Raw genomic sequence first — 17,941 nt, 5'->3', positions numbered from 1 at the left:
AGTAGAGACAGGGTATATTGCCCAGGCTGGTCTAGAACTCCTGGGCTCAAGCGATCCTCCCATCTTGGCCTCACGAAGTGCTGGGATTACAAGGCATGAGCCACTGTACCTGGCTAGAATCTATAATCTTAAGATTACCCTGGTCCCTCTCACAATCAAGGCTCTATGGAGAAAATGGCATTTTCTTTCATGTATTCTTTGTTTGACACCAATTCTAAAACCTCAACACACTGACTAGAAACTTGATTACAGATTCTAGAAAAACTCCTAGAGTCAGAAAATAGGTTTTAGTCTTTATTCTGCCATAATTCAAGTGTGTTATCCTGGATGAATACCTTAGGCTCTGTGTAAAATTCAGATGCTTTATCCATAAAATGAGAGCTATATTAGAATATTTTCCAGCTCTATAACTACTTTATTTTTGAGACAAGGGTCTCATTCTGTCACCTGGGCTGGAGTGTAGTAGCATGATCACCGCTCACTGAAGCCTCAACCTCCTGGGCTCAAGCAATCTTCCCACTTCAGTCTCCCAAGTAGCTGGGACTACAGGCACATGCTACCATGCCCAGGTAACTTTTGTAACTTTTCCAGACAGGGTTTTGCCATGTTGTCCGGGCTATTTTCAAACTCCCGGGCTCAACTGATCTGCCTGCCTGGGCCTCCCAAAGTGGTGGGACTACAAGCGTGAGCCACCATGCTCAGTCTATAACTCTCGAAATTCTGAGCTGAGTTACATTACTATCTTCTCTAGTAAATGTCATTGAATTTATAATAAAAAATTGATGTTAATGTCCACATTTCTAAAAGTAACAGTCAACTAACACATGAATGATTCCTAAGAGATTCCATCTTACTTAAAAACTTCAAAAATTAAAGAAAGTGTGTTTTTATCTTTGATTTGGTTAAAAGAGGATATATAAATTTGAATATAAAACAGAATTAACAAAAGTTATTAGGATAAGTATCTTTAAGTAGTATAGCAAAAATTTTTTTAAATTACTGTGTCTTGTGGTTGTAGAGTGGAAATTACTTTGGACTTAACAGTTAACATAATATGAAAAAGTTAAAACAAACTGAGCTTCGGCTAACTACAAAGTTCACTTTAGTCACTTTCAATCCTTTCTGGTATGTTCTATGACTCACTTAAAATATTCAGAGACAGGGTCTTGCTATGTTGTCCAGGCTAGCCTCAAACTGGGCTCAAGTGATCTTCCTGCCTTAGCCTTCCTCAGTAGCTGGGATTATAAGCACACACCACCATGCTCAACTCTATGACTTTTAAAGTTAACTATTAGCAGGGCATGGTGGCATGTGCCTGTGGTCCCAGTTACTCAGGAGGCTGAAGCAGGAGGAATGCTTCAGCCCAGGAGGTTGAGGATGCAGTGAGCTGTGTTCACAGCACCGCACTCCAGCCTGGATGACAGAGTGAGATGCCATCTTCAAGAATAATAAAATGAAATAAAGTAAAATAAAATAAAATAAAGCTAACCAGAAAGGGGACATTTGGCCAGATATGATGGCTCCCAGAACTTTGAGAGGCCAAGGTGGGAGAATTACCTGAGGCCATGAGTTCTAGACCAGCCTGAGCAGTTTAGCAAGATTTCATCTCTACAAAAAATAAAAAAAAAATTTAAAAACGAGATATTCCAGTGCTATGGAGTTCAAGGTTTATGGGGTTTTTAAAATTTATTTACTTATTTTTTGAGATGGACTTTCACTCTTGTTGCCCAGGCTGGAGTGCAATGGCGCGATCTTGGCTCACCGTAACCTCAGCCTCCCAGGTTCAAGCGATTCTCCTGCCTCAGCCTCCCAGGTTCAAGCGATTCTCCTGCCTCAGCCTCCCAAGTAGCTGGGATTACAGGGATGCGCCACCACACCAGACTAATTTTGTATTTTTGGTAGAGACGGGGTTTCTCCATGTTGGTCAGGCTGGTCAAGAACTCCTGACCTCAGGTGATCTGCCCGCCTCGGCCTCCCAAAGTGCTGAGATACAGGAGTGAGCCACTGCGCCCAGCCATTTTAATTTTTATTGTATGGATTTACATTAAAAGGTTTTTTTTTTTCTTTTTTTGAGATGGAGTCTCTCACTCTGTCACCCAGGCTGGAGCGCAGTGGTGCGATCTCGGCTCACTGCAACCTCCACCTCCCAGGTTCAAGCAATTCTCCCTGCCTCAGCCTCTCGAATAGCTGAGATTATTTGCTCCCACCACCACGCCCAGCTAATTTGAATTTACATTAAAAGTTCGCAGAACTTTTTTTTCTAAGCATCTAAAAATTCTACCTTCAAAGGCAAATCCAAATATCATAATAAATGAGTCAAATTAGAAACATCAAAAATTCATTTTAGGCTGGGCATGGTGGCTCATGCCTGTAATCCCAGCACTTTGGGAGGCTGAGGCAGGCAGATCACCTGAGGTCAAGAGTTCGAGACCAGCCTGGCCAACATGGCGAAACCCCGTCTCTACTAAAAAATACAAAAATTAGCTGGGTATGGTGGCACACGCCTGTAGTCCCAGCTACTCGGGGGGCTGAAGGAGGAGAATCTCTTGAACCTGGTAGGTGGAGGTTGCAGTGAGCCATGATTGTACCACTGCACTCCAGCCTGGGTGATAGAGACTCCATCTCAAAAAATAAAAATAAAAATAAAAATAAAAATAAATTCATTTTGGAGCTTAAATTAAGCATCAAAATTCAATTTGCAAAAATTATACAGCCAATAATCTAAGGTTTTCAAAAGTGCATTTTAACAAAAATTGGTCAGGTGTGGTGGCACATGCCTGTAGTCCCAGCTACTCAGGAGGCTGAAGTGGGAGGATTGATCCCTTTAGCCAAGGAAATCGAGGCTGCAGTGAGCCAAGATTGCACTACTGCACTTCAGCCCAGATGACAGGGTGAGACCACCATCACAAAAAAAATAAAAAGAGTGCGTTTCAGTTTTTTCTGTCCATTTTTTTTTTAATTTTAGAGACAGGGTCTCACTATATTGGCAAGACTGGACTCGAACTCCTGAGCCCAAGTGATCCTTCCATCTCATATTCCCAAGTGGTCAGGACTACAGGTGCACACCATTGTGTCCTGCTCTTCCCCCTCTGTAATTACTGCTTGGCAGCACTGAGCTTCTATTAAGTCCCCTGAGGGGTGGCAATGAGCAAATGTGACAGCTAGTCTCTGGGGGGCTACAATCTGGGAACATTTTTTCTTGCTTTTCTTTGAGACAGAGTTTCGTTCTTGTCGCCCAAGCTGGAGTACAATGGTGCGATCTCAGCTCACTGCAACCTCCGCCTCCCAGGTTCAAGCAATTCTCTTGTCTCAGCCTCCCAAGTAGCTGGGATTACAGGCGCCCACCACCATGCTGGCTTTTTTTTTTGTATTTGTAGTAGAGACAGGGTTTCACCATGTTGACCAGGCTGGTCTCCAACTCCTGACCTTAGGTGATCCACCCACCTCAGCCTCCAAAAGTGCTGAGTTTATAGGCATGAGCCACGGCACCTGGCCCCTTTTTTGCTTGTATGCCCTACCATAATAAAGGAAGCAAAATAAAATTGCTTTTACAGTTGCCCTCACAGCCCTCACCTTTCCAGATCTTCTGTTTTTGCAACAAATCTTAATATATTCAAATAATGAAATATATTTTCCCAAAATCTTTCTAGAGATCTGATTTGTTGCCTATCCGACCCTCTACCCCCAAATCTCTCAACCTGTGGTAAATTAGAAAGAGAAGGTTCTAGCTTTGGGCTCTTTTTAGAAGGAAAAAATATCTTCATTGGTTAAAAAAAATGAGCTGAAGTGCCCTTAAAGACTCACTCAATAAATCTCCTATCTTCAATTATATCACAAATGAGTGACTCAAGGTCTCACTCCTTGTTTCAGGGTAAAAAGCAATGAGAAGAGTTAGTCTAAAACTGCTAAAAGAAACAGGCAACATTTTTAAAGCCAATATTTGCATAAGCCTTTATTTCAAATCTGTTTTGCATAAAAGTAGCAGCCTGCTCTCTACCTTTTGGTTTCATCATTTAGTAGGGAGTGACACTTATGCCAGCTGTGCACAGAGAACAGCAAAATGCTTAAATACCAGAGTGCTCAAGTACACCAAACAGTGTGACAGATCAGATGCAGTTGTGAACATGGGTTAATGCAGTGAAATTGTGCACATGCATTTCTGGAGAATATTCTCCAGGAATTAGAAAAACCTTGTGGGATTCCGTTTAGTAGAGAGTTCTATTCTAACCACCATGGCCTGCTGTTTCTGGGAGGCAGTTGTAGTGCCACAAGAAAAAGACTGGATTGAACCAGTCTCAGTTCTGCTGCTTACTAGTTGTGTGATTTTTCAAAAGTCCAACTCTATAAATGTCACTATCTACCTCAGAGTTTGAGGAATGGTAACAGATAAGATAATAAATAGAAAAATGCTATGCAATTTTAGGTGTTGCTCTAGTTTACACATATACCTGTTTACACACAAATGACCTGGCATGTCCCCTCATGGCTTTAAAACCATCCTGTACCATACCAATCACCCCCATCCCCCACCCTGGACCCCATACCTCACCCCACCACAGACATATCCTTCCCTGACAAACATACCCTTCTTCTCTATTTCTGCTATATTATCTGACTTGCCTCTGATGTTCATTTACTGAAAACATACTCAGGTGGTCCTTGAACAACACAGCATTGAGCTGTCTGGGTCCACTTATACACAGCTTTTTTCAACCAAACATGGATCTAAAAAAGAATATTCTCGAATGTGAAATCTGCATATGTGGAGGGTTTTTTAATTTTTTTTAGAGACAGGGTCTCACTTTGCTGCTACCCAGGCTGGAGTGCAATAGTATGCGATCAGCTCACTGCAGCCTTGAACTCCTGGACTCAAGCAATCCTCCCACTTCAGTCTTCCTGGTAGCTAGGACTACAGGCACACACCACCACACCCAGCTAATTTTTGTAGGGTTTTGTGGTAGAAATGAGGTCTCATTATGTTGTCCAGGCTGGTCTCAAACTCCTAGTCTCAAGTAATCCTCCTACCTTGGCCTCCCAAAGCACTGAGACCACAGCTGCTTTTCTTACATGTGGGTTCCACAGGGTGATCGTGAAACTTGAGCATGCATGATTTGGTTGTACACAGGCGGTCCTAAAATCCACTGAGTACACTGAGAAATGACTATGTCCATACCATACAACTCCCCCATACCAAAATCCATGAATGCGCAAGTCCCTTATATAAAACAGTGTACTATTTGCACATAATCTATCCACATCCCCCCTTTAAATCATATCTACATTATTTATAATACCAAATACAATGTAAATGCTATGGGAACAGTTGTAATATTATACTGTTTAGGGAATAATGACAAGAAAAAAAAAGTCTGTTTGTACATGTTCAATACAGATGCAACCATCCATTTTCTTCCCCCCAGATATTTTCAATCCACAGATGGTTGAATCCAAGGTGTGGAACCCATGCATACAGAAAGCCAACTGTACTCATCCTCCAAAACTTGGCTCAAATGTCACCTACTCACAGAAGACTTGCTGAATCCTTCCCGTGAAATCTGTTACATATCTCTGCTGATCTTTTTTTTAAATTTGAGGCAGGATCTCACTCTGTCACCCAAGCTGGAGTGCAGTGGCATGATCACAGCTCACTGCAGCCTCAACCTCTCCGGCTCAGGTGATCCTCCCACCTCAGCCTCCTGGTTAGCTAGGACTACAGGCCCACATCACTATGCCTGGCTAATTTTCTGTATTTTGTTTTGTAGACATGGGGTTCTGCCATGTTGCCCAGGCTGGTCTTGAAGTTCTAGGCTCAAGCGATCTACCCGCCTCAGCCTTCCAAAGTGCTGGGATTACAGGTGTGAGCCACTGAGCCTGGCCGAGAATTCTATCTTCATTCTTCGCATTCCCAGCATCTAGCTTTATCTTGCAAAAGGACAGCATTCAGCAATATTTATGGAACTAATGGCCTTGAATTCCATTCTCTAGACACTGTGATCTCATTATATATTCTGGAAGAAAAGATCCCATATTCAGCAACAGATATTAGTGGTAAAACAGATGCTAAGGCATGGATTTTCGTATCTATCCTCAAAGTTCTATATATATATATATATATAGAACTTTGAGGATAGATAAGAAAATATATATATATATATATATTTTTTTTTTTTTTTTTTCTCGAAATGGAGTCTTGCTCTGTCGCCCAGGCTGCAGTGCAATGGTGTGATCTTGGCTCCCTGCAACTGCCACCTCCCGGGTTCAAGCGATTCTCCTGTCTCAGCCTCCTGAGTAGCTGGGATTATAGGCACACACCACCACGCCCGGCTAATTTTTTGTATTTTTAGTAGAGACAGCGTTCCACCATGTTGGCCAGGCTGGTCTCGAACTCCTGACCTTGTGATCCACCAGCCTCAGCCTTCCAAAGTGCTGGGATACAGGCGTGAGCCGTGGTGCCTGGCAAAGTTATATATTAACATATATTTCTAATAACAACTTATTTAAAAGCCCAACCATATGCCAATAAGCAATCCATAGAAACTTTTTCATGACACTTGGGAGAATAAAGTTCCTGAATCTTCACTACTTCAAGAACATATCACAGATGAACTTACCATCATCTAAAGTGATGTCCTGCAGACCAATGGTTGCAAAGTTAGGCTCCCGATCTTCTGGTTCAGGTTTAATGCTCACAGTTGCCCCATCAGGTGGAAATGAAGCTGGATCACACAAACTGTGACATATTAAGGATGACGGTGCAGAAAGACCCCCCTGGCCTGTACTTTGTGCTTGAGTTGAGTGCTGTCCAGAATGCATTCTGGTGGCTGGAGACGGTGATGAGGCAGTTCCTGAGCTAGGAGATTGGTAAGGCATAGGCTGAAGCTGAGGAGATGGTGGCCCAGAAAGCGGTGAACTAGCCAAGGGATGAGAAGCTGCTGGGGAAGCTGTTGTAGCAGACCCTGAATGTGAAGGACCATATGTAATAGGTTGTAACTGAGAAGAAGGCTGACCTGTAATCTGGTCAGCCACTGGAGAAGAAAGAGATCTTTGTCCTGTATTTGAACAATGATATCCCATTGATTGCAGATGAGGCAGGGTATGTACAGAATGAGGTGTATGGGCTAAGAGATGTCCTGTTGAGCCTGAATTTGAAGAATGAAATGGTATGGATGACAATGGTTGACAGCCAAGATTCACTAAACTAGGAAGAGTTGCATCCTGCTGAAACAAAACTGAATCAAATTCTTGACTAGAGGCAGCATTAACAGGAAGACAAGTTGGTCCATTGTACACAACGTTAGTTTGCATAGGCTGATAGGAAGACCCCAAAGGAGGTGTTGGTGTGACTTGAAAAGGATGGTGTACAACTGGAGAAGGAATCATATGCCGTTCTTTACTAACACTCTCATCTCCACACTGCAACTGTGGCAGATGGGATGAGGTCACCATGGATGCATATGTTTGTGGGATGGAACAAACCAAACTTCTCTGTCCTGATAGTACACTGTCATGTGAACACCCTGAATCAGAGGAAGGCCTCTGGGTCTGAGCAGGATGAGGCACAGGCAAAGATGGAACTGAAGACAAATCAATCTCTTCTCCGTGTTCTTGCTTCATCAAAACTGAAAAGAAAATGATTAAACCAAATATTATTATACAATACATAAAATTATTATGACAGGCCTTCATGCTAGGTTACACAACTACAGCATAAGCTGAGGGGCAAACTCAAATGCCAAGGAAGGCAGTTCATATAAAATATCATGTATGTCTGTGTGTATGTGCAGATGTATATATATGTATACACATACACGTTTTGCTTCTGTATAATATGAATATCTTTGGGAAGAGGCACAAGAAACTATGCTAGAGTCACTGCTGGGAAGGAAAACTAGGTGACTAAGGGACAGAATTAGGAAGTTTACTTTTTACTATACACTTTTTAATGTCTTTTGAATGTTGTTCACTGTGTATTTATTACCTATTCAAAATTAAGTAACTAAAACAAAAAACAAAGCCCTAGGGCCTAATTAAGTATTGAATTTGGGATCCCTGATCCGAAGCCTACCAGTCATCTGGTTTTACATGTTGCATCATATACCAGAAATCATGACTCTGACATTCATAGAACTTCTGCTTTACAATGGTTCTCACATGCATCTCACTTGATCCTCTGCCATCATGTGGGGATCAAAAAAAGTACTAAAATCCACAAAAAAACTAATAAATACATTCTGCAAAGTTGCAGGACACAAAATCAACATACAAAAATAATAAGTTGTATTTCTATAAGCTAGCAATAAACATCTGAATTCAGAAAACAATTTATTTTTTTTGTTTTTGGGAAACAGGGTCTCACTCTGTCGGCCAGGCTGGAGTGCCATCATGCAATCTCGGCGTACTGCAACAAGTGATCCTCCCACCTCAGCCTCCTGAGTAGCTGGAATACAAGCGTGCGCCACCATGCTCATGTTTATTTTTTGTAGAGACAAAGTCTTACTGTGTTGCCCAGGCTGGTCTCGGACTCCCACACTCAAGCAATCCTCCCACCTCAACCCCCCAAAGTGCTGGGATTATAGGCATAAGCCACTGTGCATAGCCAACAATTTCATTTATAATAACATCAAAAAATAATAAAATACTCAGAAATGATTTAACCATGGAAGGCAGGACTTATAACTGAAAACTACAAAACACTGCTGAAAGAAATTGAAGAAGCCCTAAATAAATGGAAAGACTTTCCAGGTTCATGGATTGAAGACTTAATATTGCTAAGATGACAACACTCTCCAAAGTGATCTTTTTTTTAAAAAAAAGTCCTTGAGTCATATAAAGTGATCTTCAGATTCAATGTAATCCCTATCAAAGTCTCAGTGACAGTTTTTGCAGAAATAGAAAAACTCATTCTAAAATACATATGGAATCTCAAGAGATCTCAAATAGCCAACACAATCTTTTTTCCCATGTGTCCAAGGCATAAACCAGGTATGGGCACAGACCAAAAGCCAAGCCGGGATAAATAAGGCATTGATTTGTCCCTGGCTTATACGAGATAGGCAGCACCAATCAGACATCACTCTACCCGAGTCAAGGACAATCAACATCATCTTGAAAAAGAACAGAGGTGGAGGAAATCAGGACTTCCTGATTTAAAAACTTACTACACAAAGCTACAATAATTAAAACAGTGTGATATTAACGTAAGGATAGACATAATCAATGTGATGGAATAGAGTCCAGAAATAAATCCTCACATATTTGTCAACTAATCTTCAAAAACAAGGGTGCCAAAACCACTCAATTGGGGAGAGAACAGTCTTTTCAACAAATGGTGCTGAGAAAACTAGATGTAATAGAATGAAGTTGGGGCCGGGCGCAGTGGCTCACACCTGTAATCCCAGCACTTTAGGAGGCTGAGGTGGGAGGATCACTTGAGGTCAGGAATTCGAGACCAGCCTGGCCAACATGATGAAACCCCGTCTCTACTAAAAACACAAAATTAGCCAGGCGTGGTGGTGCACGCCTGTAATCCCAGCTACTTGGGAGGCTGAGGCAGGAGAATCACTTGAACCTGGGAGGCAGAGGTTGCAGTGAAACGAGATAGCACCATTGTACTCCAGCCTGGGCAACAAGAGTGAAATTCTCTCTCAAACAAAAATAAAATTTAAAAACCCTAAAAGAACCAGCCATTTGCAATTAATGATCATCCCTCCACTGGATATTGATATTGGTTGGATCCCTATTGCAAGGGGATTGCCAAAAAGGTAATAAATTCAGAAATACCTTAATAAAAAACAAGCAACTATTGATGGCAGTGGTTGCCCATCTAGAGTGGCCACTGCCATGACACTGGCTGCAGTGGGCGAGGTGCAGCCAAGACTGCGTGCTCCACAGAGCTGGTGGGAGCTGAGAACAGGTGGAAGCCCCGCCACCTTCTGAGTTGGCAGGACGGGAGCCTTGCACTTCCTGGGTGCAGTTGTGGCCACCCAGCTGCGGCTGCTGACCCGGGTATCCCTGTGCTCTTGGCAGGGGAAGAGGGGCGGTAGCAGGAAGAAGCTCCACCATCCTGGGTGCAGCTACAGCCACTCAAACAATGGCTGCTGACCTAGGCATCTCTGCCTAGGAAGAGAGACCCAGGAAGCCCCCCTCCCGCAACAGGCTCAGAGGTGCTTGCTCCCGGTGTCTGGCCCCTCCCTGCTCCTGGTGCCCATTTCAATCTTGGAGCGAGGTTGAGGCCGAGTCTGGGTGACGCTGCAACCCAGCCGGGTGTGTGTATGCTTGGGGCAGTGCTGACACACCAGCCCCCTGCCGCCTCAGCCCCCTCCAGACTTTGGGCACTGATGAGCATGGGAGGGAGGTCGAGGTAGGGCTGAGGGCAGCTCAGCCCTGGTTTGCAGGCGCCCCTTGACAGAAACAACCTGGGCACCATGAACAGCAACAGGAGGCAGACAGGTTCCTGGGCGGAAAGGGGTGGGTTGCCAGTGAAGCCCCACCTTCAGGGTGGAGAAGGACTGAAGCCTGGGGGCTGGGCTGTCAGTCCCACAGACCAGGGTGCGAACTTATGGTGCTTTTTCCGGGCCCACCCATGGCCACCCCATGGACCAGTCAGCATGCACTTTCTCTCCTCTGAAGCCCATATAAAACCTGGACTCAGCCATACTCAAAAAGAGAAAACAGGACAACCAGCTGGGGAGAGGAGCTACCCACCCCAGGGTCTCCTCTCTGCTGAGGGCTGAGAAGACAACAGGACAACCTGCCTGTGGAGAGGAGCTACCCATTCTAGAGTTTCCTCTCTGCTGAGGGCTGAACACTTGGGACATCGTCGCTGTAGAGAGGAGCTACTCTCTGTGGGTCTTCTCTGAGCTCTTCTATTGCTCAAAAAAGCTCCTCTTCGTCCCGCTCACCCTCTATTTGTCCGTGTACCTCATTCTTCCTGGGCACACGACAAGAACTCACTGGGGCTGAAAGAGTTGTAATACAAACAGGATTGAAACAGGCCCCCTGCTCGCTATGTTGGCAGCAACAAGGAGAGAAGAGCTGCGGCCTTCAGGGAGCCCAGACCTAGGAGCTCCCTGAGCCAGGGCTGTGACACCCTCTTTGGGGCTCTGAGGTTCCTGGCATCTCCAAGTTTCTGGGAGCCACCATGTTCCCCAGTGCCAGCCATGGAAGCTGCCTGCAGTATCCCTGGTCCAGCTGCAGCCTCACAGGGAGCCACCACCCATGCTGGCGCCTAGAGCTGCCGGCCCCTCCATAGCCAGCGTGCCTGGCTGTGAGCAGTGGCTGGACCCCACGCTCACTCACTCACACATCCATTCCCACTCTGCTCACCCTTGGCAGGCAGGGGATCCAGGCCAGTTGCACGAGCCGAATGCAGCTTGCCAGGCCAAGTGGGCCCAAAGGGCTGTGGGCAAAGGTGCCACTAGCCACAGGGGTTTTCAACTGGCAAAGTGACACCTCAAGGATCCCGTAACAATATGACTATCTAAAAATTGTATAAGTAAAATTTTAAAAGGAATTATTTGCCATAAACAAAATAAAATCTCTAAATAAAGTATTCATACAAATTAATGAAACAAACAAAATAACACTAACATAACAGAGATCAGGTCATACAACAGAATACTAAGAAGTTATTACAATTCTGTAAAACTCTGTCTGTTGATGAAGAAAAAATGTTCAGTTACAAAACTATATATGGGCTAGTCCCATTTCCATTTTTTTTTAATTTTGTTTATATGTGGATCAAAGGAATCTGGAATGATCGTTGCAGAATAGAAGAGAATTTGAATGTTTTTTTTGTTGTTGTTTTGTTTTTGTTTTGAGATGGAGTCTTGTTCTGTCACCCAGGCTGGAGTGCAGTGGCGCGATCTCAGCTCACTGCAAGCTCCGCCTCCTGGGTTCACGCCATTCTCCTGCCTCAGCCTCCCCAGCAGCTGGGACTACAGGCTCACGATGCCACGCCCGGCTCATCTTTTTGCATTTTTAGTAGAGACGGGGTTTCACCGTGTTAGCCAGGATGGTCTTGATCTCCTGACCTCGTGATCCACCCGCCTCGGCCTCCCAAAGTGCTGGGATTACAGGCATGAGCTACCGTGCCCGGCCAAGAATTTGAATGTTTTAATATAGTCCTTCCACCTGTCTTTTTTTTTTTTTAAAAAATTACAGTAATGTACTGGCTTTTGTAAAAATTTTATTCAAAATGTCATTTTAGAAAAAAATGAAAAAAGCTAAATGCTACAGAGATAGTAACCAACCAGAACAAGTACTATACAAACATTCCTGTGTGTCTATTCTTCTGTTAGTGTATGCCACCTGATTTGTCATCTATCAACCATAAGGCTAGTGATGAGTTACAGTGCAACCCAATGTTTTCTTTCCATTCCAGAGCTCTACTGATTTCCATTCCCAAATGTAATATCCTCTAGGATTCTGCCTTTTTATTGTCCTCCCAACTCATGGGCTGAAAGGCAGCAAACTCTCCTGGTTTGCCTTTCAATTACTACCATTATAAGGTAGTAAGTAATCAAACCCCCTAATCTGCTTGACTGATTTTGCTTTTCCTTATTGCAATCTGGAAAGCCCTCTTCTTTCTCATTCAGGTTAGAGTCTACAATCCCTCAACAGTATTTGATAACCTCTTTGGACAGGACGTACCCCGTTCTGGAGGAGATGCATACCTTACCACCCGCCCTGAAGAATTTGAGTGCTACTTAAGAAAGTTTAACAGCAGGTCAACTTGTTACCAAGTGGTATGAAAAACAAAAAGGGAGGAAAAAGAAAATTAAACCCCTGGGCCAGGCGCAGTGGCTCACACCTGCAATCCCAGCGCTTTGGAAGGCCGAGGCAAGCGGATTGCCTGAGGTCAGGAGTTCGAGACCAGCCTGGCCAACGTGGTGAAACCCTGTCTCTACTAAAAATACAAAAATTAGCCAGGGTACCTCTAACCCCAGCTACTTGGGAGGCTGAGGCAGGAAAATAATATGAACTTGAACCCTGGAGGCGGAGGTTGCAGTGAGCCAAGATCGCACCACTGTACTCAAGCCTGCGCAACAGGGTAAGACTCTATCTCAAAAAAAAAAAAAAAAAAAAAATTAAACCCCTAATTATAGGATTAATTATAATAGTATCTGTAAATTGATGATCAACATCAATGGTACCCTTCAATCAAGTCTAGAATGCTACTTGGTTTCTGTAGAGAACTTTCTCTCTCTTTACAAAAACTATTTCTTTTTTTTGAGGCAGAGTCTCGCTCTGTCGCCCAGGCTGGAGTGCAGTGGCGCAATCTTGGCTCACTGCAAGCTCCGCCTCCTGGGTTCACGCCATTCTCCTGCCTCAGCCTCCTGAGTAGCTGGGACTACAGGCGCCCGCCACCACGCCCGGCTAATTTTTTGTATTTTTTTAGTAGAGATGGGGTTTCACCATGTTAGCCAGGATGGTCTTGATCTCCTGACCTCGTGATCCACCCGCCTTGGCCTCCCAAAGTGCTGGGATTACGGGCGTGAGCCACAGCACCCGGCCTACAAAAACTATTTCAAACATTCTCCATGATTGTCCAACTGTGAAATCACCCAAACTTCCCTCCGCTCACAACAGGACACTTCATGTCATTTTTTGCGAAAAAAACCTAAAGCTATCATATGGAAGCTCCTAAACTCTCCATTACTAAATCTACAAACTTTTTTCATCTACATCCATCTTAATCCATCTTCTTTATCTTCTTTCTCTTCTGTTCCTTCTCCCCTCTAAGGCCCATTTTAAATCCTATCCCCTCTCATCTGTCCCCAAAACCTGATATTCTTTATCATCACTGATGTTCTGTCTGTATATTCAAAACACTCTTGGTGTTTGAATCACCTTCTTGGATTTATCTCATGTAAATCTCACTCCTCAGAGTCACTAATTTCAGAAAAGATTAAACTGGTTCTTGACACTTTATAAAGAAAAGAAATATGAGGAAAATGATTTTGAAACACAAGTCTGATCATGTTACCTTTCTGTTAAAGCTCATTTCTTTTTTTTTTTTTTTTTTTTTTTTTGTGACGGAGTTTTGCTCGTTTCCCAGGCTGGAGTGCAATGGTGCGATCTCGGCTCACTGCAACCTCCACTCCTGGGTTCAAGCAATTCTCCTGCCTCAGCCTCCTGAGTAGCTGGGACGACAGGCATGCACCACCACACCCAGATAATTTTTGTATTTTTAGTAAAGATGAAGTTTCTCCATGTTGGTCAGGCTGGTCTCAAACTCCCAACCTCAAGTGATCCTCCTGCCCCGGCCTCCCAAAGTGCTGGGATTACAGGCATGAGCCACTGCACCTGGCCACACTGCCTTTTTATGGTGCTAAGGGTACAAGGAGAGTTCATGACCCAGAAGCACACACATATTCACAAACACCTGCCCCTCTGTAATGCTGGGAATTTTTGATAAAAACTCTTCTGAAAAAAGACCTTAAACCTACCATCCATCTTCTAATTTCCTTATAATAAATCATTACAAAATAACAACTGAGACCACATCTAATATTTAAAGTCAACAAAAACTTTAGATTGGGCATCTGTTGGTGTTTTCATTGTTTATAAGCACTCTACCTTAAACATTGTAATATAGGATTCATTAAATAACTTTTTATTCATTAGGAAAGAAAGCTCTATAGTAAACCATCATGACTCCTCGTACCTGGTGTATAAGTAAAACGTTGAGACTGGCTTTTTTTCCTCTTGCCATTGCAAAGATAAAAGTGCACCTGCACTGCAGCTGTAACTGCTGGGTTATGATATGGAGGAACTTCAAGGACAATGTGAGCCTAAGGATGGAAAGCAAGATTGTGTTACACTCAGAACTAAAAATGAAATGCACCTGTTAAACACATCACAACTCATGAGTCTTAACTACAAGGCTCCAGCATAGATAATTATGCACATCAGCTAGTCATATACATCATCTGGAGATTTACTAAAGGGATACTTCAGTCTTGAAAGAGATAAGTCCTTTAATCAATAAAAGAGAAATTGCTTTTTACTCACCCAATTGGGTTTCTGGTTGTAGCAGAAGTAAAAAGTCTTACATACTATGTAGTGAGATGTTTTACTCTACTGAATATTACATGTTACTATGTATCTTAACAGTAAATTCATTCTGATTTTTAATTAGGTTTAATGGTTCCCAAGTTGCATTATAGTTTAGATTTCTTATTTTAAATTTTATATTCAAAATGTTCTAAACTGGAGCCAGGTGCGATAGCTGACACCTGTAATCCCAGCACTTTGGGAGGCTGAGGTGGGTGGATCACTTGAGGTCAGGAGTTTGAGACCAGCCTGGCCAACATGTTAAAACCTCATCTCTACTAAAAATACAAATTAGCCAGGCATGATATTGCACGCCTGTAGTCCCAGCTACTCAGGAGTCTGAGGCAGGAGAATCGCTTGAACCCGGGAGGCAGAGGCTGCAGTGAGCCGAGACTACACCATTGCACTCCAGCCTGCACGACAGAGCTAGACTCCATCTAAAAATAAATAAATAAAAATTAAAAAAATAATAATCCAAATGTTCTAAACTGGCATTAAACAAAATGTATATCTATATCAAAAATAATTTTACAAAACCAAGGTGAAAATCTTTAGCCCCAAACCAAATACAATCCTCAACCTAACTGCTCCAGATCTTTGGAAAGCACTGTGGGAAGTGGTATTCCCTAGCCCAGAAAATGCTCTGTCTCTCCATTCCAACCACCATAACAAGACCAAAACTTTCAATGTAGAATCCTAGAAGACTTAACTAAATAGCTGAAGAGTTAGAAATAGTGTGTTAAGTACACAATTCCCTAAGGACTTGTCTTGCTCCTATCTTTTACCCACTACATATGTTCTTTCTCTTTTTTATTTCTCCATGAAGGCCTATACATATGTTCTTTATTGAATTTGTTTTTATTCCTAAATGAGTTCAGAGAAATTAATGATAATTTCAATAAGAACCTTCTGATGATCTTTCATTTCTAGTTTCTCCTTCCCTACATACAATAAGGAGAAAAGAAGACACCAACTGGTTATCTTTTCTAAACTTTAATTTAATTTACTTTAATACTAGGTAAGTATTTTACTTCCAAACCGCTAGAAATTTTACTTTTTTAGACAGGGTCTCACTCTGTCACTCAGGCTGGAGTGCAGTGGCATGATCATGGCTCACTGCAGCCTTGACCTCCCAGACTCAGGTGATCCTCCCACCTCAGCCTCCCAAGTGGCCGGCACTACAGGCACACGTCACCACTCATGGCTAATTTTTTGTATTTTAGAGACAGGGTTTTACCATGTTGCTCGGGCTTGTCTCGAACTCCTGGGCTCAAACAATACTCCTGCCTCAGCCTCCCAAAGTGCTGGGATTATAGGCATGAGCCACCATGCCCAGCCTAATTTTACTTTTTTATTAATCAATATACAAAAGAGTCATCCATACCATAAAGCAGCATTATTCAATTTTCTATTCAGTGTCTTAAATATTTCTTAAGAATTAAGGTAAATTTCTTACCCCTTGACATTTTTCCCTGATTATCTTCCCTTCTACCTCCCACTGAGGTCGTCCATCTATTGAAAGAAAGAGTTTATAGTTAAAAGCAATTCATATCAGAAAGTATACAGACAAAATCTAATGCATGTAGTATCACAAATTTATTAACAAAGGGGATCTTTTTTCCACTGACTTCCATTATGAAAATAAAATGTAAATATGTACAAATGGGGAAAAAATAAGGAGAAAGATCTTGGGCTGCCCAGGTTAGCAGATCCCACTGAGTTCATTCTAACCATCTACCCAAGTGATGTTTAAAAGCCCTCTGAGAGATACCATCTCACACTGGTTAGAATGGCGATCATTAAAAAGTCAGGAAACAACAGGTGCTGGAGAGGATGTGGAGAAATAGGAACACTTTCACACTGTTGGTGGGACTGTAAACTACTTCAACCATTGTGGAAGACAGTGTGGCGATTCCTCAAAGATCTAGAACTAGAAATACCATTTGACCCAGCCATCCCATTGCTGGGTATATACCCAAAGGATTATAAATCATGCTGCTATAAAGACACATGCACACATATGTTTATTGTGGCACTATTCACAATAGCAAAGACTTGGAACCAACCCAAATGTCCATGAATGATAGACTGGATTAAGAAAATGTGGCACATATACACCATGGAATACGATGCAGCCATAAAAAATGATGAGTTCATGTCCTTTGTAGGGACATGGATGAAGCTGGAAACCATCATTCTGAGCAAACTATCGCAAGGACAGAAAACCAAACACCGCATGTTCTCACTCATAGGTGGGAATTGAACAATGAGAACACACTTGAGACACAGGATGGGGAACATCACACACTGGGGCCTGTCGTGGGGTGGGGGAAAGGGGAAGGGATAGCATTAGGAGATATACCTAATGTAAATGACAAGTTAATGGGTGCAGCACACCAACATGGCACATCTACACATATGTAACAAACCTGCACGTTGTGCATATGTACCCTAGAACTTAAAGCATAATTTAAAAAAAATAAAAATAAAAAATAAATAAAAGCCCTCTGAGAACACCCCCATCAAGTGGTGGCCAACTTTTGCTTGTACAACTAAAATGACAGGAAACTCACTTCCTCACCAGGTAACTCATTCCATCTTGGATAATAATTACTGCTAGAAAGCTCCTCGTGATAAATGAAATGTCTCTTTATGGTATCCAACAACTAGGCTAAACATTATTCCTTGCCATCACAAAATAAAATTTGATTGCTTCTCTGTGAGATTATATTTCAGATGCTGAAAAGTTGTTATATCTGCTTGTGTCTCCTCTCCTACTGGCTAGCATCCCCAGTTCTGTGCCTATTCCTTATATAATACTTTAGACTTCACGGTCTCTGCTTAAACATGCTCCTCCAAATTCAAAAAGCCCAGGACTGAATAA

At 42.7% G+C, this 17,941-nt stretch overlaps 1 protein-coding gene and 1 non-coding gene across 7 annotated transcripts in view; both read right to left on the bottom strand.

Annotated features, from left to right (window-relative positions):
* Window positions 1–17,941, bottom strand: part of NFATC3 (nuclear factor of activated T cells 3) — a 146,533-nt gene that overhangs the window by 30,448 nt on the left and 98,144 nt on the right. For 5 of the 6 annotated variants that reach the window (XM_054454036.2, XM_063654412.1, XM_054454038.2 and 2 more), the window contains exons 7-9: window positions 16,514–16,569; window positions 14,669–14,795; window positions 6,612–7,619 (exon numbers count right to left, since the gene is read on the bottom strand). In XM_054454036.2, coding sequence (XP_054310011.2) covers window positions 6,612–7,619; window positions 14,669–14,795; window positions 16,514–16,569 — 1,191 coding nt within the window. Of the gene's footprint in view, window positions 1–3,547; window positions 6,009–6,611; window positions 7,620–14,668; window positions 14,796–16,513; window positions 16,570–17,941 lie in introns of those variants that run through there. The other variant, XM_063654415.1, reaches the window with a different exon arrangement.
* LOC129016405 (small nucleolar RNA SNORA48) lies at window positions 8,959–9,093 on the bottom strand. Its single transcript, XR_008494807.2, has one exon. It is a non-coding gene; the product is annotated as a small nucleolar RNA SNORA48 (small nucleolar RNA).

This window comes from Pongo pygmaeus, chromosome 18 (genome assembly GCF_028885625.2).
Source record: "Pongo pygmaeus isolate AG05252 chromosome 18, NHGRI_mPonPyg2-v2.0_pri, whole genome shotgun sequence".
Lineage (NCBI taxonomy): Eukaryota > Metazoa > Chordata > Mammalia > Primates > Hominidae > Pongo > Pongo pygmaeus.
Note: the sequence above shows the minus strand (reverse complement) of the source record. Positions and strands in the feature narration are given on the sequence as shown.